The sequence below is a fragment of the Cervus elaphus genome, chromosome 8 (assembly GCF_910594005.1).
Source record: "Cervus elaphus chromosome 8, mCerEla1.1, whole genome shotgun sequence".
Lineage (NCBI taxonomy): Eukaryota > Metazoa > Chordata > Mammalia > Artiodactyla > Cervidae > Cervus > Cervus elaphus.
In genome coordinates this window covers 48,484,170-48,505,742 of record NC_057822.1, presented here as the reverse complement: position 1 = coordinate 48,505,742, position 21,573 = coordinate 48,484,170, and the positions used below count along the sequence as shown (strand labels likewise).

The 21,573-nt window shown below is 37.4% G+C and overlaps 1 protein-coding gene across 1 annotated transcript in view; it reads right to left on the bottom strand.

Annotated features, from left to right (window-relative positions):
• Nucleotides 1-10,625: 10,625 nt before the first annotated feature.
• Nucleotides 10,626-21,573, bottom strand: part of GTF3C3 (general transcription factor IIIC subunit 3) — a 28,578-nt gene continuing 17,630 nt past the window's right edge. The window contains exons 13-18 of the mRNA XM_043910507.1: nucleotides 20,969-21,104; nucleotides 18,528-18,765; nucleotides 17,783-17,973; nucleotides 15,383-15,507; nucleotides 13,410-13,562; nucleotides 10,626-12,034 (exon numbers count right to left, since the gene is read on the bottom strand). Of these exons, the coding sequence (XP_043766442.1) occupies nucleotides 11,912-12,034; nucleotides 13,410-13,562; nucleotides 15,383-15,507; nucleotides 17,783-17,973; nucleotides 18,528-18,765; nucleotides 20,969-21,104 (966 nt within the window). The 3' untranslated portion in view covers nucleotides 10,626-11,911. The remainder of the gene's footprint in view (nucleotides 12,035-13,409; nucleotides 13,563-15,382; nucleotides 15,508-17,782; nucleotides 17,974-18,527; nucleotides 18,766-20,968; nucleotides 21,105-21,573) is intronic.

The following is a 21,573-nucleotide window of genomic DNA, read 5'->3' as shown; positions in this document are numbered from 1 at the left end:
GGACCAGATGGCTTCACTGGTGAATTCTATCACACATTAAAGAAGAACTGAGCTTCCCTGGTAGCTCAGTGGTAAAGAATGCACCCACCAATGCAGGAGACACAGGTTCGATCCTTGATCCGGGAAGACCCCACATGCCTCGGAGCAACTACACCCATGCTCCACAACTATTGGGCCTGTGCTCTGAGAGCCTGGGAACTGCAACTGCTGAACGTTCCAGGGCCCTTGCTCTGCAACAGGAGAAGACGCTGCAACGAGGAGCTCGCGCACCACCGCTGGGAAGTAACCCCGCGCGCCACACCCGGGGAAAAGTTCCACAGCAGCAAAGACCCAGCACAGCCAAAAATAAATAAAAGAATTAATACTAATCCTTGTCAACTCTCCCAAAAAATAAAAGAGGAAGGCACACTTCCAAAACTCATTTTATGAGGGCAGCATTACCCTGATAACAAAACAAGGATTCCACAAGAAAACTACAAGTCAAAATCTCTGATGAATAGAGATGTGAAAATTCTTTACAAAATAGTAACAAAGCAGTGATCAGAAGAAAATTCATAGTACTAAACATTTTTACCAATAAAAATGAAAATCTGAAAACCAATGAATCATGTTCCCAAAAATAACTACTAAAAGAGTAAAGTAAATCAAAAGGAAATACAAAGGGAATAATAAAGATAAAAGCAGAAAATGTGACAGAAAAATTTAAAAACAGAGTTAAATAAATTAAAATATTGTTTAAAAAAATTAACAGGAAGAATGGCGCTGGAGGAATCAACCTTCCCGACTTCAGATTATAAAGTTACAGTCATCAAGACAGTATGGTACTGGCACAAAAACAGAAATATAGATCAATGCAACAAGATAGAAAACCCAGAGATAAATCCAGGTACTTATGGGCACCTTATCTTTGATAAATGAGGCAAGAAATATACAATGGGGCAAAGACAGCCTCTTCAATAAGAGTACCGGGAAAACTGGACAGTGATGTGTGAAAAAATGAAATTAAAACACTTCCTAACACCATGCACAAAGATAAACTCAAAATGGATTAAAACCTAAATGTAAGACCAGAAACTATAAAACTCTCAGAGGAAAATATAGGCAGAACACTCAATGACATAAATCAAAGCAAGATCCTCTATGACCCACCTCCCAGAGTAATGGAAATAAAAACAAAAGTAAACAAGTGGGACCTGATTAAACTTAAAAGCTTTTGCACAGCCAAGGACACTAAGCAAGGTGAAAAGACAACCCTCAAAATAGGAGAAAATAATAGCAAATGAAACAACTGGAAAAGGATTAATTTCCAAGATATACAAGCAGCTCATACAACTCAATACCAGAAAAACAAACAGGGGGAAAAGTGGGAAAAAGACCTAAACGGACATGTCTCCAAAGCAGACAGACAGATGGCCAATGAACACATGAAAAGATGCTCAACATCGTTCATTATTAGAGAAATGCAAATCAAAACTACAATGAGATATCACCTCATACCAGTCAGAACGGCCAACATCAAAAAGTCTACAAAGAATGCTGGAGAGGGTGTGGCGAAATGGGAACCCTCTTGCACTGTTGGTGGGAATGTAAATCAGTATAACCACTATGAAGAACAGTATAGAGGTTACTTAAAAAACTAGGAATAAAACCACCATCTGAAAAAAAAAAAAAAAAACCCACCATCTGACCCAACAATCCCACTACTGGACATGTACCCTGAGAAAAATCATAATTTGAAAAGACACATGACACCAATGTTCATTATAGCACTATTTACAATCGCTAAGACAAGGAAGCAACCTAGATGTCCATCAACAGATGAATGGATAAAGAAGTGTGATACACATACAGTGGAATATTAGCCATAAAAAGGAACACAAATATCACATATTAACACGCATTTATGGAATCTAGAAGGATGGTACCGATGAACCTATTTGTAGAGCAGCGATGGAGATGCAGATAAACAGACTTATGGATGTGGAGGTTAGTAGGTGGGGCAGTAAGAAGAGGATAGGATGAATGGAGAGAGCAGTATAGAAATATGCACGCTAACATATGTACAACAGATAGCCAGTGGGAATTTGCTATGGCTCAAGGACCTCAAATCAGGGCTCCGTGACAACCTGGAGGGTGGGATGGGGTGGGAGGGGGCAGTGAGGTGACTTAACTATACCTATGGCTGATCCATGCTGATGTGTGGCAGAAACCAATGCAATATTGTAATCAGTCTTTAATTAAAATAAATTAAGAAAAAAATAACAAAATAGACAAGCCACTAGTTAATTTAATCATTAAAAAGGGAGGAGGCGTAAATGGCAAAAAATGACAAGGTGGAAACAACCACTGAGACAGAGGAAAGCTCCTGTTTCTTCAGTGAAGCCCCTGAAACAAAAGTCATAAGAGACTACTTGGCACATATTTCTGCAAATGTGAAAACTTAGATAAAAGGGGTAGTTTTCCAAGGAAATATAGATGACCAAAGCTGATCCGCCTAGTTATAGAAAGCTTAAACAGACTAATTTCTGTAGAAGAAATAGAGAACGCTATGAAGAAACTGTCTAACATGAACACAGAATTCTACCAAACCTTCAAAGACTGGTACCCAAATGCTTCATCATTATTCCAGGGCATTAAAAGGAAGGGAAAGTACTTTCTTTTTTAAGGCAAGTATAACACTGATATCTAGACCCGATAAAGATGGTACCCCCCCTAAAAAAAACCCTACAGGACAATATTACTCATGAATAGTCAGGCAAGACACTAAAATATCAGCAAACAGACACCTACCTTGATGCTGGGAAAGACTGAAGGCAGAAGGAGAAGGGGACGACAGAGGATGAGATGATTGCATGGCATCACTGACTCAATGGACATGAGTTTGAGCAAGCTCTGGGAGATGGTGAAGGACAGGGGAGCCTGGCGTGGGGTCGCAAAGAGTCAGACATGACTGAGCGACTGAACAATTACCACCACCACCACCAAGTGGGATGTATTCCAGGAATGCAAGTAACGTTCAATATTAGGATGTCTGTTTGTATTATATAACATTAAAAACCTAAGGGGAAAAAATACTAAAAAATCTATGGAAAAAGTCATAAAGATTTCCATAGATGCTGAAAAAGTCTATGATAAAAATCAACATCCACTGAAGATAAAAATACTCAAGAAAATAGGAATTGAGAGTTTTTAACAAGAACAAATATATATAAAAATATAGATTTCATTTCACTATGTATTCATAAAATATATATATTATAAAATGTATAATATAAAATTATATATATGTTGATCCTAGAACAACATAAGTTTGAACTGTACAGGTCCATATATATGCAATTTTTTTTAATAAAGCACCTGTATTTTCATTTTATAAATCTTTAAATGTGGGGAAAGTTATGTTCAATTAGAGACTGCAGTAAATGAAATTTAAAAATCTAGGATTTGAGTCCTGATTCTATCCAAATGGTTTTACCTTCCTGTCATCTATCAAGTCCTTTGTTTTTGAGGCAGAGATGGCAACACATAGATTTTCTTTTTTGTATTTATTTTTTAAAATTATTTTAAATTGAAGCATAATTGCTTTACAATATTTGTTGGTTTCTGCCACACATCAAACACATGGATTTTCTAATGCAGTGGGATGAGAGTTGGAGGAACAGTCAGCTGCACACATAAATTATATACACACATAATCTTATTCACGGAGCCAAGGCAGGGATGTGCACTATCTCCATTACTACTCAACACTCTTCTAACAGAAGTATTAAACAGTGGAATCAGAAAAATCAGAGCTGTAAGAATGGGTATAGAAAAAGTAAAGTTATCTCTTCTTGCAGATGATATGACAGCACACCTGGAAAACTCCAGGGAATAAATGATAATGCTAACTCAAACAGTGAAAGGATTAATAAATTAGCAGGATATAAAAGAAACCTACAAAAATCAATGTCCTTCATTACAGGTTTAGTTAAGAAAGTCAGAGTCACTGAGTTGTATTAAATAAGGAGTAAGACCTCAGACAGTGCAGGGGGACGGAGGGAAGTGACGGTCCAGAAGGAGCTGGAGGCAGAGCGTCATTCCCCAGCCTTCCTGAAGCCCTGAGGTGGTCTGCATGGGAACCTCAAAAGTTGTGCTTTTTAGCGGCCGGGGTGAAAACACAGGAGGGAAGCTGATGAAATCTGCTGAAACCTGTGGTGTGTGCTGGAGGTTTGCTCTACTTTTGGACAGAGCTGGCAATTAGGAAGAGGAGCTGGATGCAGAGCAGAAAAGAGCAAGGATAAAATGGAATCCACCAACTCCTTTGTGTTTGCCACCACATCTAACCACAGTGATCATCAGAGCAATGACTGCTGCTTCGCTTTTACCTTCCAAATCTCAAGCAAACTCCCCAGGCCACCTCTAACATTGAACCACTCAAAGAAAGAGATTCTGGAAAATGTAGCTCCAGCTTAATCAAACTGACAGTTCAAACCACACAGACATTCGGACCAGCAATGAGTATGGGTGGCCCACAGTGGAGCTGGTCATGTTCTGTTTCTTGATTTGGGTGGTGATTTCATGGTTGTATTCACTTTGAAAGAATTCACTGGTCCCTACACTGATGATCTGAGCCCTTTTCCCTAAATATACTTCCAATAAATAGCCATTTTTAAGAAGGAAAACAAGTGTTGTAAAGTTATAAACATTAAAATAATTTGGTACAGGTTCAGAAATAGACAAACAGTTCAATGGAGCAAAATATAAGACATACAGATGGCCATAAAGGACATGAAAAACTGCTCAACATCACTAATTATTAGGGAATGCAAATCAAAATTACAATGAGGTATCACCTTACACTGGTTAGAATTCAGTTCAGTTCAGTCACTCAGTCATGTCCGACTCTTTGTGACCCCATGGACTGCAGCATGCCAGGCTTCCCTGTCCATCACCTACTCCTGGAGCTTACTCAAACTCATGTCCATCAAGTCGGTGACGCCATCCAACCATCTCATCCTCTGTCGTCCCCTTCTCCTTCTGTCTTCAATCTTTCCAAGCATCAGGGTCTTTTCAAATGAGTCAGTTCTTTGCATCAGGTGGCCAAAGTATTGGAGTTTCAGCTTCAGCATCAATCCTTCCAATGAATATTTAGGACTGATTTCCTTTAGGATGGACTGGTTGGATCTTCTTGCAGTCCAAGGGACTCTTGAGAGTATTCTCCAACACCACAGTTCAAAAGCATTTGTTCTTTGGTGCCCAGCTTTCTTTATAGTCCAACTCTCACATTCATACAGGACTACTGGAAAAACCATAGCTTTGACTAGATGGACCTTTGTTGACAAAGTAATGTCTCTGCTTTTTAATATGCTGTCTAGCTTGGTCATAGCTTTTCTTCCAAGGAGCAAGCATCTTGAATTTCATGGCTGCAATCACCATCTGCAGTGATTTTGGAGTCCAAGAAAATAAAGTCTGTCACTGTTTCCATTGTTTCCCTCATCTATTTGCCATAAAGGGATGGGACCAGATGCTATGAGCTTAGCTTTCTGAATGTTGATCTTTCAGCCAACTTTTTCACTCTCCTGTTTCACTTTCATCAAGAGGCTCTTTAGTTCTTCTTCTTTCTGCCATAAGGGTGGTGTCATCTGCATATCTGAGGTTATTGATATTTCTTGCAGCAATCTTGATTCCAGCTTGTCCTTCGTCCAGCCCTGCGTTTCTCATGATGTACGCTGCATATAAGTTAAATAAGCAGGGTGACAATATACAGCCTTGAGGTGCTCCTTTTCCTATTTGGAACCAGTCTGTTGTTCCATGTCCAGTTCTGACTGTTGCTTCCTGACCTGCATACAGAATCCTCAGGAGGCAGGTCAGGTGCTCTGGTATTCCCATCGCTTTAAAAATTTTCTACAGTTTGCTGTGTCCTGTCATTTAACACTGCTGAAATTATCATGATGTTTTTACATTTTGATAATCTCCCGGCAATGAAGAGTCAGTGTGAACCACTCTTCACTTACCCAAAGCTGGTTTTAATCTGCGCCTTGAGAATGACACGAAAGCAGTGTCTTCACACCTTTTCCACGTCACGGCAACTATCAATGGCACTGTTTGTGGGGCGCACCGCGGCTCTGGATTCTCTGGCCTACCCAAAGCCCGCCCCCCTCATTCACCAGGTTCCAGCCCAGAGAGTGCTCCAGATTTTGGGAAGGTCTGTGAATACCGTGCTCCCTCTAGGGGTCAGAATCACTACTTTTCTCTTCCTTTAATCACTGAAGAGGAACACCTGAAATGGGGGGAGCGCCTCAACCACACACAAACTTATCAAAGCATCTCTGTCCAAACAAGGCAGAACTAATTATGCAAAGCGTTTGTTAGGAAAATACCTCTTTCAACTGCCTATAGGTATGCAGGTGGGCCTAAATAAGAAACACTTGTTTGGCTGCATTCAAACTCCTCTGAAACTAGAAACTGAAATTAATCTACACCACTACATAGCTCTAGAAAGAGGAAACAACTCACATCCTTAGAACTGGCTATTCCAGGACTGACTGGGCAAAGCTGTGGGCCCCTGAGTGGAGGTACCTTTAATCAGCTTTCTCTTTCTTCGCTTGCTTGAAGGCCATTTTCTAAATGGAAGCACATTTGAGAGTCTTTACTAAAATGCCACGTGGTGTTGCTAATTCTCACTCTGATCCTAGTTTGCTTGAATCCAAAAAACAGAAAATAATATATCCTGTATGATGCGTGTACCCTTGACAGTTCCTAGACATTCTCTTGCTCAGGGCAGCAAGAAACACAGGGCCCCAGCTGTCCTCTGACAAAGCTTCTGCGATATGAGAGCCCAAATGTGGAGAGGGGTATTGACATTTTTTCTCCTCTAATAAAAATCGTTAAGCTTATTTTGGAGGAAAAATGTTAAAAGCTGGCATACTTGTATTAAGACAATGAAAAGATGAAATACAATTCCGAACTTATAGAATGTACTGCCATCTACTGCATATAAAAAACCATTGTTCCTCCTACTGAAATTATTATAAATCAACCATTCATACACTTTGAAATATAAATGAATTTGTAAGATCTGGTAACTGCCACAAAGAAATTGTAATTTAGACTATTCTATAGCTTTTAATTTTCTCATCAGAAATTCTCTCTTCAATTTTCCCTTTTATCTTTTAAAAATTCTATTTTTCCCCAACCCTTTCATGGCACTAATTCTGGAGGTTACATTTTTAATTTGATAAATATTTTATTATGTGAATACTGCTTTTTACAGTATTTTCTCTTCACATATACAATATTCTTTCATCTGTGACTATTACATTGTCTGTTTCTCTCTACTTCCTGCACTGGTTCCATTCCCTGAGTTCCCTCAGTCCCCCACCCATTTGTTTATATGAATGCCTCTCATTTCAGAGGCTTTCCTTAAATGTCTAATGATCATTAGCTGCCTGTTCAGATGAATAGCAAGGTACCTCCAAGATGACTGAGTGAAAGTGGGAGGGGTGTGTCCACTCCTGGAGGCCGCAGCTGAGAAAATATACAGGCTTTTTTTTCTAGGATTTTTGAGAGGATTTTCTCTAATCCCCTGCTTGGAGGATGTTAACTTTGTTGCCAGTTTTCAGGGAGTTTAACAGGAGGAGAGTTCACTGTTAGGTGTGTAGACTTTCATTTAATCCCCTGTTTTCAGCGTAACATTCTGCCTTTGGCTATGCCTGGGAATCCCGAATCCGTGATCCTCATTCAACAGCTCCAGAAAATAAACCACTGGTGTTCTGCAGGGCACGGGTGAAGTGGAACCTACTCTAGGTGAACATGGCAACTAGGAAAATCTAACAGCTTCTTAACAGATTTACAACTGCTTCACCAGTTTTTAGCCCCACCTCACCTGTTAATTCTTATGCCTGAAGAATTATGGACAGAGGTTCGTAAAATTGTACAGGAGAGGGTGATCAAAACTATCCCAAGAAAAAGAAATGCAAAAAAGGCAAATGGTTGTCTGAGACCTTACAAATACAAAAGGCAAAGGAGAAAAGAAAGATATAAGCATCTGAATGCAGTTCCAAAGACTAGCAAAGAGAGGTAAGAAAGCCTTCCTCAGTGATCAGTGCAAAGAAATAGGGGAAAACAACAAAATGGGAAAGACTAGAGATCTCTTCAAGAAAATTAGAGATACCAAGGGAATAGTTCATGCAAAGATGGGCACAATAAAAGACAGAATCAGTATGTACCTAACAGAAGCAGGAGCTATTAAGAAGAGATGGCAAAAATACACAGAACTATACAAGAAAGATCTTCATGACCCAGATAACCATGATGGTGTGATCACTCATCTAAAGCCAGATATCCTGGAATGTGAAGTCAAGTGGGCCTTAGGAGGCATCACTACAAACAAAGCTAGTGGAGGTGATGGAATTCCAATTGAGCTATTTCAAATCTTAAAAGATGATGCTATGAAAGTGCTGCACTCAATATGCCAGCAAATTTGGAAAACTCAGCAGTGGCCACAGGACTGGAAAAGGACAGTTTTCATTCCAATCCCAAAGACGGGCTATGCCAAAGGACGTTCAAACTACCGGACAATTGCGCTCAATTCCCATGCTAGAAAGGTTATGTTCAAAATCCTTCAAGCTAGACTTCAGCAATATTTGAATCGAGAACTTCCAGATGTACAAGCTGGGTTTAGAAAAGGCAGAGGAACCAGAGATCAAATTGGCAAAATTGGCTGGATCACAGAGAAAGTAAGGGAATTCCAGAAAAACATCTGCTTCTGCTTCATTGACTATGTAAAAGCCTTTGACTGTGTGGATCACAACAAACTGTGGAAAATTCTTAGAGAGATGGGAACCCAAGACCATCTTACCTGTCTCCTGAGAAACCTTTATGTGGGTCAAGAAACAAGTTAGTACCAGACATGGAACAACTGACTGGTTCAAAACTGGGAAAGGAGTACAAGGCTATATATTGTCACCCGTTTATTTAATTTATATCCAGAGTACATCATGTGAAATGCCAGGCTGGATGAATTATAAGCTGGAATCAAGATTGCCAGGAGAAAGATCAGCAACCTCAGATATGCAGATGGTAACACTCTAATGGCAAAGTGAAGAGGAATTAAAGAGCTTCGTGATGAGGGTGAAAGAGAAGAGTGCAAAAGCTGGTTTGAAACTCAATATTAAAACACTAAGATCACAGCATCTGGTCCCATCATTTTATGGCAATTAGAAGGGGAAAAAGTGGAAGCAGTGACAGATTTTCTCTTCTTGGGCTCCAAAATCATTGTAGATGGTGACTGCAGTCATGAAATTAGAAGACACTTGCTTTTTGGAAGGAAAGCTATAACAAACCTAGCCAGCATATTAAAAAGCAAAGACATCAGTATGCTGACAAAGGTCCATCTAGTCAAAGCGATGGTTTTTCCAATAGTCATGTATGGATATGAGAGCTGAACCATAAAGAAGGCTGAGCGTCGGAGTTGATGCTTTGAATAATGGTGCGGGAGAATACTCGAGAGTCCCTTGGACTGCAAGGAGATCCAACCAGTCAATCCTAAAAGGAAATCAATCCTGAATACTCACTGGAAGGACTAATGCCCAAGTTGAAGGTCCAATACTCTGGCCATCTGATGCCATCTGATGCAAAAAGCCTACTCATTGGCAAAGACCTTGATGCTGGGAAAGACTGAAGGCAAAAGGAGTAGAAAGGGCAGCAGAGGATGAGAGGTAGGATAGCATCACCGACTCAATGGACACAAACTCAGGCACACTCCGGGAGGAACGGTGCGGCCTGGCATGCTGCAATCACGGGGCTAAAAAGAGTTGGACACACTTGGCAACTGAACAATATATAAGACAGATAGTCAACAAGGACCTACTGTATGATACAGGAAACTACTACATATTCTGTAATAACCTATTGGGAAAAGAATTTGCAGAAGAATGAATATATGTATAACTGAATCACTTTTCTATACACCTGACACAAACACATTATAAATAAATTAATATTAAATTAAAAAAAGAAAACAAAAACTTTTTTTAATTAAAAAAATAGAAGGCCTGAAGGATAGAAAAATTAACTGCCTGTCTACTTTTTCTTTCTAAAGTAAACATGCTCATTTTTTAAGTTGTTACTCAAAACTGCAGGAAATGCGTTCCTCTAAAGGAACATCTCTGAGCAAGAAGTAGCTTGCTAGTGATCTTCAGCATGCTCTTTAATCTCTCATAAATAAAGCTGGGATGATAATAACTACAACAATAACATCTACCTTACAGGTGACTCTCTGGGAGAATCAGAGTTAAGGTATCTAAACATCCCGCACCATACTCAGAACACAGAAGCAGAGTGAAAACACTCAGCAAATGGTAGTTACGGTCTTAAATGATAAACAAACTCATGCAATTATCAGCTTTTTTTCCCCTTATATGACTACTAGAGAGATTTACTGTGTCTTCCAAGGCTATTTAGCAGATACTGGAGTTACAGCACAGTGAGTTTAATTCAAGAGAGAAACTCTGAACACAGAGTACTCAACTCCACAAGGATTCCAAGTCACAAATCTATCTGAGCACTCTATCACAGTCAGCTTTATCATTACCTGCAAATGGCATGAAATAAAACAAATATATATAAACATATGAAACAACTTTAATTACAAAAATAAAGTTTATTTAAATTCTATATATACACATACACACAGAAAGTACCCATACATTTACTTATTACATACAAATTCTGCTTCTCAACTACAAAACTATGTATACAGTGTAAATAGTGTTAAGAATTCTTAAAGCCTCCTGTACTTCTTTTACCCTAAGTCTCATACTTGTTTTCCACTCACAATTGGACTGGGACTTAAAAATCCACATGAACATTTACTATAGCATTTGTTTCTCCCTCAAAAGAAACTCTAAAAAGCTATTATTAAACCAACAGTATGTCTAACAAATACTATTATCTTAGATCCAATAATACACAATATCTGAGATAAGTAAAAGGCTTTTAATCTCCTTCTACTTCATCAGCAATACTTTATTTCATACATAAAATTCCCTAATCTTCCTACATTCCTAGTGATCTTAAAATGGAAACCAGGTCACGTTACTGAATCTAGTTCTCTTTTTTTCTTTTGGCCAGAAAGCCCAACACTGAAAATGCATTTTTTAAATTAATTTGCATCACAACAGGTTTCTATGAATTAAGCCCAGCCTCCCAGGCCTGTCTTTATAGCTAAGATACATGCAGGTGAAAAATAAAAGATTAGCTCAGTTACTTGTCTTCCCACCACATAACCATTTAAAATAATTTTCCAAGGAGCAAAGTGAATTACATAATTGTGCTGACATCAGAGTCCCAATTTGTCTTTACTTTACTAAGCAACCTCCTTTTCTGTATATCTCAAAGACTATTGGTGATAAGAACAGGGCACTAAGAAATGGATGACTGACAACAATGATGTATGTAGAAATACGTACGTAGCAAATATTTCTTTCAAATAAACATGTGCTCAAGGTCTGTATTTAAAGAACTGTATTGAGAGGTAACATCTCTCTTACTACTGTATTCCAGACACACCTATTACAGTGCCTGGTATACGGCAGGTGTTTAATATGTAGTATTACGTACACAAATGAATAAACTGTGTGGAAAAACAGTAGTGTATTCAACTCCATGCTGGTTCAATGGCTAACAATGTCCACTTCAGTTTGGGGGACAACTTACCAAAAGCTGGTAAAGGAAAATGACAGAACAGTATAAAATTCTTGCAGGAGTGATAATTTTGCAAATCTATCAAAAGATAATTATCACATATTAAAAATGAAACACAGATATTGTGAAGTTATGTCCATCTTGGGGTTAATAATAAGCCCTGAGACAGAAAATGCTGGTCCGTGCACAGCTGCTGCCCAAGCTCCTTCCCAGCGGCGGGGCATTATATAGAACAGTAAGTAAATAAAAGTTTCTGAGCCATTCCCGTATTCCCGCTGTTCTGATATATGAGAGACAAGTTGTAGGCAATATCTCTTCGTAAGTCTATCTGGTCAATTTCTATACCCTGGGGGGAAAATACAAAAATGAGTATATTTCAAACTGACAACCAGGACAATTTTATGGCAAATAAAGAGCTTTTATAAGTGTTCAAAAAACTATTAAAATTCATATTGCTAAAAAAAATTATAAAACTAGGCATATACCTTGAATATACATTTTTATCAGGTAATGCTGATTTCAGTTAATTGTTATAGTAACTGTTTCATCAAATATTTTAAAATGTCTAACCAATAAGTTAAAGGAAAAAAGTTTCATCCACAAGACAGAGCAGAATAAACACCAGATGAATGAGGATTTAAGAGTAAAAAAAATGAAACCATAAAAGAAAAAATACAGTTGAATAATAATATAACCTTGGTAGGAAAAGCCCTTTTAAGTATAATAAATAGCAGAAGTAAGAACTAGAGAAAGACTGACATGACTTCATAAAAAATATAAAACTTCTGCATGTAGGAAAAAAATCATAACACAAATGAACAGATGAGAAAAAAAATATCTATACTATATAACAGAAAGGCATATAAAACACAGGTCTAGGAGGGCATACACCAAATTTATTATAATGAATACCTTATGGATGTTATTACTTTTTTTTTCTACTTAAATAACCCAAGCAATGACCTCAATGGAGTAGATTAGATCTATGTTCCTATTCTTCCCCAAACAAAAATTTGGAGTCAACTAAGAACATCTGCATCAATGAAAAATGTTGCCCTATAAAGCTTAAGGAGCAATACATAAATTATTTATGAAGTTAAGAACACAAAAGTATATGTATTCCATCAGCATAACTATAAGAGTAGGTATTCATTTGCTTAATGACTAAAGTTGAACAAGGGTAACAGAAAAGAGTTGTGAGGGAATGGGGGACTATGAGTGCAACTTTTAAAACTGAACAACGATAACATACTTTCCTTCAGAAATTAGGCTTTAAACACAGATTATCATAGTATTGGCAACACTCACCCTATATTACATTAACTTAAACAAAACTTCATTTATACTGATCTTTAATCTCTATAAAGAAGTGTGTTAGCTACACTTTTGAACTTGAAAATGAATAACGGCTACAGAACTCAATACTCAGGATTCCTGTCTACCAGCTCACACCTGTAAACCACAGGGCTATCTTAGGATAACCAAAATGGTCATAACCTCGAGTCATATGTGTCTACACGGTGGCTGATTAGGTCAGTAGGCCAGGATGTCAAACAATTACTTGTTGCTGAACATAACTAAATAAGTGCATTCAGTAAGGGGAGAATACATTTTAATATATAAGCTAATTAATTTCACTGTCTGGACCACAATACTTAGCTAACTGAACTTATCGACAGATGAAGTGTCTCCTCAGTTTCTTAAAGTAAATCATACAGTACCTCTACCACAAGCGGAGGGAGCTCCAGGGCCTTCTGATAATAGTGGATTGCAAGATGATGCAGCCCCAGTTGGTGAAGGGCACGGCCCAAGTTGTAGAATGTCTCCTGGCAAGGCCCACGTAAACTGAGGTATCGATTAAGAAAGGAAAAGCCCTACCAAAGAGAAAAGATAATAATAATAATTCAGTAGTTCAGGCATCTGACAAACATGTGCAGGGGCAGGAATACAATCTTCTGTTTTTGGCTACCCTGTGCAGCATGTGGGATCTTAGTTCCCCAATCAGGGACTGAATCTACACCCACTACATTAGAAGTGTGGAGCCTTAATCAATGGACCACCAGGGAAGTCCCCCAATTTTTTTTTTAAAGACAGTCTCACCCTAAAAGGATATATGTCTGTGGTACAGTGTCATATCATAATATAGTTCAGATTTCTTCTGAAGGTGTAAAGGAGATATATTTTTTTTAACTAAAGACAAAAAATTCACAGAAAGCAAAGCCAAATGTTACAACTAGCTATCAAAGACTCATAATCTAAAACAGAGAATATATATTTTTATGGTTTCAAGTTGGTTTTTGTGGCATTAGAGGCTAGTAAAATTTTAGGTTTGAGATACATGTCTAAAAGCTTGACCAAAATATAAACTCCAAGCTCTTATGATAATTTAGAAACGTGCATCCTCAGGAACAAACTCACTTGAGTATATCTGACCTTGCTGGTTAAATGGTACCTTTTATATACCTCTCAGAACCTTAATAACTTCTTAACGTTAAAAAACTTGATTTTCTTTTTTCCCCTCTGAAAGCTTCTGACTCAGCAGCTCTATGGAGAAACTGAATATCTCAGAGCACAGCTATAATGAAGCAGGCTCCCTGGGTGTCACTGCACCCAGAAAAGCAACCTGCCTCTTCACTTCTTCCTGCATTCACTTTCCCCTTCAACACAACTTCAGCTTCTACCATGCACAGAAAGCTACAAGCTGCAAGATGCAAGTAACTGATGTAAGCAATTAAGCAAATATATTACCTGAGAATTAAATCAACAAATTTGTATGTATAAAAAATAAAATGCAATTATTTCCTGAGTGATCTGGTATGTAATAAATGGTCACAAATTTTTCTTCATAAACTAATAAATAATAAAAATTAAGGAATTTGTTAGAATTAATGCATTCTAGGAATAAAAAGTATGCTCAATTAACAAGTCATATTTTCTGCATGATAAATGAATCTATTTGAGTACATGAATATGACTTCTACTGAAAAACGTGGTTCTCTTAAGTAATAGCAGACAAGCTACTAATCTCAGAAGAATCAAATCTATGTGTTTAAAAATGAGAAATTCAAAGACAAAAATCTAAGAAAGATTGTTTACTTTCTTTCCCTAATTACAGGTATATACATGCATCAAACATAAAAACAGAAGTGTTGAGGATACAGGGGTGAACGAGATAGACCAGATCTCCGATCTCTTGGAGTTTATATTTTCACTAGAGGAGATGAGCTATGTTAAGAAGGTAAACAAGAAAACAAAAAGGTAATGCAAACTGCTTTACAAACTAAGACTTTAAAAGAGCAATTTGTGGTGATGACGTAAGGAGACAGTCACACAGGCACGTATTTATACATTATCGTATGTCTATATTATTTTTAAAAACTAATTTAAAAATTCTTTAGGACCTGGAAGACTGGCAGCCTCTGAGGTTCCAGGATACCAGAAAGCCTGCACAGGATTCCCTAAGATTCTGCCTGAGCCTTCTCTTCTGACCTGGCTGCACACCCTTTCCACACAGCTGTGTAGTTCTGGCCGGGAGTACTCCTATATGTTGATCCATGAGTGCTGAACACCGGAATGGATACTCCCAACAGGTGCACTAAGCAGGTACTACTTTTGAAGCAGGGTAATAAAAGCATTAAGTATATTCATCTTTAAAGAACATAAAATCAAGTAATGAGAAATCCAAATGAATTACCTGCACAATAAGAGCATGTCTCTTTAATACATACTTCTGGGATGCCATGTGAATAAAGGTTAGGCCTATACAGAGGTTATAGAGTGGCTCCTGGGGATGGGTGCGAAAGGCCTGCACATACTGTCCTGAAAAATGAGCAGTGATGTTAGATGACAGGACAAAAACACAATTCCTTATTTCTTCAACACTTACTCAAATATAGTGTAAGGTAAATAAATATTGCTATCACTTTAACAGATACAAAGGTTATATTCCAAAATATCAACCAGATGCATATTAATAGGAATTTTAAAATATATAACATATAACAAAAAGAAAAGGATTTACCCATCAACATACTTTGACCATGATGATTAAAACTGAGTATAAAAGTAGCTTTTTTAAAGGTACAGTTAGACATTTCCAAGTAGAGTAGTACTTCGAAAACAAACAATTGAATAACTGATCATAAATCTATTTTACAACCTCAAATCTTTTAAAAAACTAATGGGGGAATGTGTCTGTTGGTGAATTCTTTCATAAAATTAACTGAGACCTGTCTTATAGATGCTAATATGATGGATCATGGAGGTGAGAAAAAGAAAAATAGTTTTGTTTTTTAGGTTTATGAGTATTATTGTCTCAAACGTAGCAATTGTTTTTCCTGAGAAGAGCTAAATGTATCTAATAACAAGATAAAAATTCAGGGTTTTATGAATTCCATGTAGTCTATATAAACAATTATCTCATGTCAAAAGTCTAACTATATGAGATAGAGGAATTTTAGCAAATTTTTCTTGTAAAGGAATGATCTATAATTTATTATATAGATAAGAAAACTTCTATTCCAGAAGGAACAGCACTGTAAAGTCTCCTTACCAGCACAAATGGTAGACTGCCATTTAGACTTTCTATTTTAATCTCTTTTATATATAGTTTTCTTAATATTAAACTAATAATTCCAAAAAAGTATACACAGTGAAAAAAAGCTTCAACATCTGATGTTTGAGATTACTGGCTGAACAACTATAAAAACAGCAACCATACACAAGAAACATTAAAGCATTAAACAGCCAAAATCACAGTATACTCAGGAGTGAATCTGGCAATATATCTTATTGCCAGCAGCAGGAGATACATGCCTCATTTTAAGTTTAAACTTCTGGTTAAGTATTTTTCTACTTACTTGCTCCTGGTTCCTTATTACAGAAATTTCCTATAAATGGTTAATGAATTTTCCTTCTGTTTAATTATTAATAAGAATTATAAAGACTTGTTTCACACTAGTCAGAATGGCCATCATCAAAAAGTCTACAAACAATAAATGCTGAAGATGCTGTGGAAAAAAGGGAGCTCCCCTTCACTGTTGGTAGGAATTAAATTTGTTCAGCCACTATGGAGAACAGTATGGAGTTTCCTTAAAAAAACTAAGAATAGAACTACCATATGATCCAGCAATCCCACTCCTGGGCATATATCCAGAGAAAAACACGGTTTGAAAAGGTACATACACACTCACATAGCCAAGACATGGTAGCAACTTAAATGTCCACTGACAGATGAACGGATAAAAAAGATCTGGTACATATATACAATGGAAGATTACTCGGCCATTAAAAAGAGTGAAATAATGCCATTTGCCGCAACATGGGTGGGCCTAGAGATTATCATACTAAGCAAAGTAAGTCAGACAAAGACAAATGCCATATGATATCACTTACATGCAGAATCTTCCCCCCCCCCCCAAAAAAAAAAAATGGATACAAATGAACGTATTTACGAAACAGACTCTCAGTCTCTAAAAGCAAACATGGTTACCAAGGCAGAAAGGTGGTGGTGGTGGGGGATAAATCCTGAGTTTGGGATTGGCATACACACTACTCTACTTGAAACAGATAACCAACAGGGACCTACTGTATAGCACAGGGAAATCTACTCAGTATTCTATAATAACCTAAATGGGAAAAGAATTTGAAAAAGAACAGATATATGTATATGTAAAAAAATAAATCAAGGCAAAAAAAAAAAAAAAGACTTGTCTCCTAAAGGAATAAACTATCAAAAAATCTTAAGTCTCTTTTTATACTATAGCAAATTAAAATCATTTAGCAAAGCATCCATAACTAATGAAAATTATTTTGAGAACAAACAAGCCTAAGTCACGCTTTAAAGTCCTACTTCAAAGACCTACTTTAAAGACTTACTTTAGCCTTTTGAAACCAAAGCATCACAAGAAAAATAAATATTTATTATAATTACTGTGAATACTTAAAACCACTTACTATATGTACTAGACATTATTTTAAGTACTTTATATTAACTCATTTAATTTTCACAATAATCTACAAGGTTATCTCCATTTCAGAGACACAGAAACCTAAGCAGAGAGAGAGAGACAAAGCCATGCGCCAGGACACTCACCAAGTGCATGCTTAAAACTACCAGACACGAAGGCATTGTGTCCATTTAAGACACACAGGGCATGATTATCTGGGTTTTTCAGCATTAAACGCAGACAAAAGCGATGATGTCGTACTTCCTGGGAATGCATGGTAACTTGATTGAAAATGTTCCAGAGCTGGGGCTTATTCACATTTTCCATTACCATTATTCTAAAATTGCAAAAAGAGAATGAGGGTAAAAAATAGCGTACAGAGAAAAAACTTCTTGATTTTTAAGACTGAAACCCTTCAGTGCTATCCCATCAACAATGAAATTCACCACCCCCAATAAGGGGTATGTAGTGTTTCTTCATCTTGTTTCTGCTTTTCAACAAACTTTTCAACCAAAAAAACAGAATCAAGAGGATTAAGTTTTATCTTTTCTCTCCCAGCCCACTCATAGCTGCAGTACAATGAACACTGAATAATAATGCATTATCAGACACTGGACAACTCACTTAACTCTCACAATAACCTATGAGGTGGTAATATGATGATGCCTGTTTTACCATAAAAAATGGGGAGACTGAGGCACAAAGGTTTAAGTAAACCTCTTATGGGAGTGTATGCTCTTTTATACTGCTTCCAAGAACCACCAATGAACCAAATTAATCTGTAAGCAAGAGTTAAACAGCTTACTAAATCTTGGGCATGTAAAATTAAGTCAAAGTAAATATATATGCTCCATCAAAGAATCTAATTAAAATAGGTTACTGGAAAATCACCTGATATAGTTGTATGCCTTTCTGAAATTTTTGTCCAGAATTGCAGCAGAGAGACCAAAGTATTCTAGCTCTTTGCGTTTTGGCTTGTCTTCATAAAATGAGCAGTATTCCAATGAAGAATCTACAAGTAACTCAGCCTCCTGGAACCGGGATAGATCACATAAGGAGTATATGGCCTTCAAAAGGAGGTTCCACCAGTCATCTTTTGTCAAGACACTCGTGAGTACAGCAAATATTGCTAAAATGAGACCAATGAAGATCAGTTAGGATACTATATTTCCAGAAGTAGCAGCATCAGAAAGAAAATTAACATGATCTAATCTAAAGTTAATCTAAGTTGAATAACCATGGCCCTATAGGACCGAATTCTTGCCAGCATTCTTCTGACAATGATGAGGAGGGAGCTGCTTCCTTTCACTCCCTCAGCATGACTCCCCCTGCTCTACCTAACAAACAATCTGCAGTCCAAGGTAATCCTCTTCTGATTCATCCTTGGTCAAGTCCAGCTACATCATTTGTGTTTTTCAGTGCTAGCTTGGATATATGCACCTTCAGGGCAGAGCAAGGGTGCTTTCCATGACTGAGGTCAGATATGGGAGTGTGCACATACAAGGCATTCAAATGTTTACTAAAAGGATTTCAAATTCATACTTAATCTTCTCTTCCTTATTTGTCTATAAGAAGTCTTCCTTTTACATCCCATGAGAAATACCAAATGCCATAAATTTTTTTTTTACCACCTTCAATTCAGTAATTCTCTTTCTGAGAATCTATCCTAAACAACTACTCAGAAATACGGATAAATCTATAAGCATAAAGATGATTACTATGGTATTACTTAGTTGGATGGCATCGTCGACTCATCGGACAAGAGTTTGAGCAAACTCCAGGAGACAGTGAACGACAGAGAGGCCTGACGTGCTGCAGGCTATGGGGCTGCAGAGTCAGACACGACTGAGTGACTGAACAACAACAGTGGTATTACTTAGAAAAGAAAGTTATCAAGAGCAACCATGTAATAATTTTAAAAAGAAGGGAATGACTAAATAAATTATAAAACCACTATCCAATGGAATATGACACATTCCTTAAATATAACAGCTACAAAGAGACTAGAGCATGAGAAAATATTGAGTGAAAAATTAGTACAGAGATGTATGTGTGTGCTCAGTCATGTCTGATTCTTGTGCAAACCCCATGGACTGTAGCCCACTAGGCTTCCCTGTTCATGAAATTTTCCAGACAAGAATACTGGAATGGGTTGCCATTTCTTTCTCCAAGGGGTCTTCCTGACCCAGGGATCGAACTCACATCTCCTGCATCTCCTGCACTGGCAGGCGGGTTCTTTACCAGTGATCCACCTTGGAAGCCCCAGTACAAAGATACATGTCACATAAAGTGCCCGAGATAATCCTACCATGATGCACTAGTATAATGTGATCCTCATCATGATGAAACTATTAATAACAAAACAAAGACCTTATGAGCTTAAGAAAAACCAACAATGACCCTGAAATGAGGAAACAGTGAAAGAGGAAACAGGCGGGATCAGATAGAGAAAAATATAACTTGAGGGAACATAGTCCAAACTAATGTGGGCAGAGGCAGAAGCCACTGGGTTAAGCCCAGAATCAATGAACTTAAGAGATGGCAAGGCTCTAAGGCTATATTATGAGCATCTGAGCCCACATTCCTATCCTCTGACTCTCTTCCCCCACAACATCTTGCTTATGTCCTTATATTGTTCTTAACAGATTCAGCTCATCTGGATTCTAAAACCTTGTCCATTGCACACTGCCATGTCAGTAACAACGATTTAATTAATATCTGTGGACATGATTAACAATGAAATAACTTTCTCCCAGACTGGTAACTCTAGTTTATCGACTAGGTCTTTTCCAAAGTTCTCTTGAGTAATAATGTCACCCAACATCTTTGATCCTTTTCCAGCTAAAAATAGATGGTTTTAAAGTCGCATATTTGAGATTGGGCCAAAGCAATTTATTTGCAGAATTTCTATGACTGTTGCTACATTTGTCAAATTCACTTATCAAAGAAGAGCTTAACATATGCAGTTGAAGTAACCAGACAAATAAAGCAATCTGTATTATCATCTAATTATCACAAATTCTTAAAATAGGGTATGGTTTATTCTTAAAAAGTCAAAATCAAAAGATTGTTTTAGCTTTTTCACAGAAGGATCTAAGTAGACACCTGCTTTTTAATTTTCTTACACTCAAGTATTTACATATAATCTTTCTTTTTTGAAAACACCAAATAAGTTTACTTTTCCTAAGGGATCTAGACTAGAAAATATAATTTTCAATAAGATTACTGTCACGTGCTACTTCATGAGTTTTTTTTCCCCCCAAGTCAGCCCAGTTTTACACAATAAAGCAAATGAAAGTAATTACCAAAAAAAAAAAAAAGAAAGTAATTACCTTTTGCATCACAATTTGCTGACTCTTGGTCATTGTTGTCTGATATTTTGTCTCTTGACACTTTAATAAGGTAGAGATGCCTCTCTCCAGATTTGGAACTGGATATCAAGCAGACTTGTGCTCTATTCATTGCTACCTGAATTAAAGATAATTGAAGATTTTCAGTCATGCACCTGTATGGTAAGTTGCTTCAGTTGTGTGCAACTCTTTGCGACCCAATGGACTGTAGCCCGCCAGGCTCCTCTGCCCATAGGGATTCTCCAGGCAAGAATACTGGAGTGGGTTGCCATGCCCTCCTCCAGGGGATCTTCAATCCAGGGATTGAACCCATGTCTCCTGTGGTTCCTGCACTGCAGGTGGGTTCTCTACCGCTGAGCCACTGGGGAAGCCTTTTTAGTCCATAATTTTTTTAAAGAAAATCTATGGGAAACAAGTGTCACAGATGTATCTGAAAGCTTCTTTAGTAAGGGGAATAAAACACCGATTATCGTGTATATGAACACCTAAAAGAGAATGAACAGACTTATTTTCTCCTTAATAAAGGAGTCCAAGTCACACTACCCACCTTAGTAAGGAAAAAGAAAGCCATTCACATTATATTTATC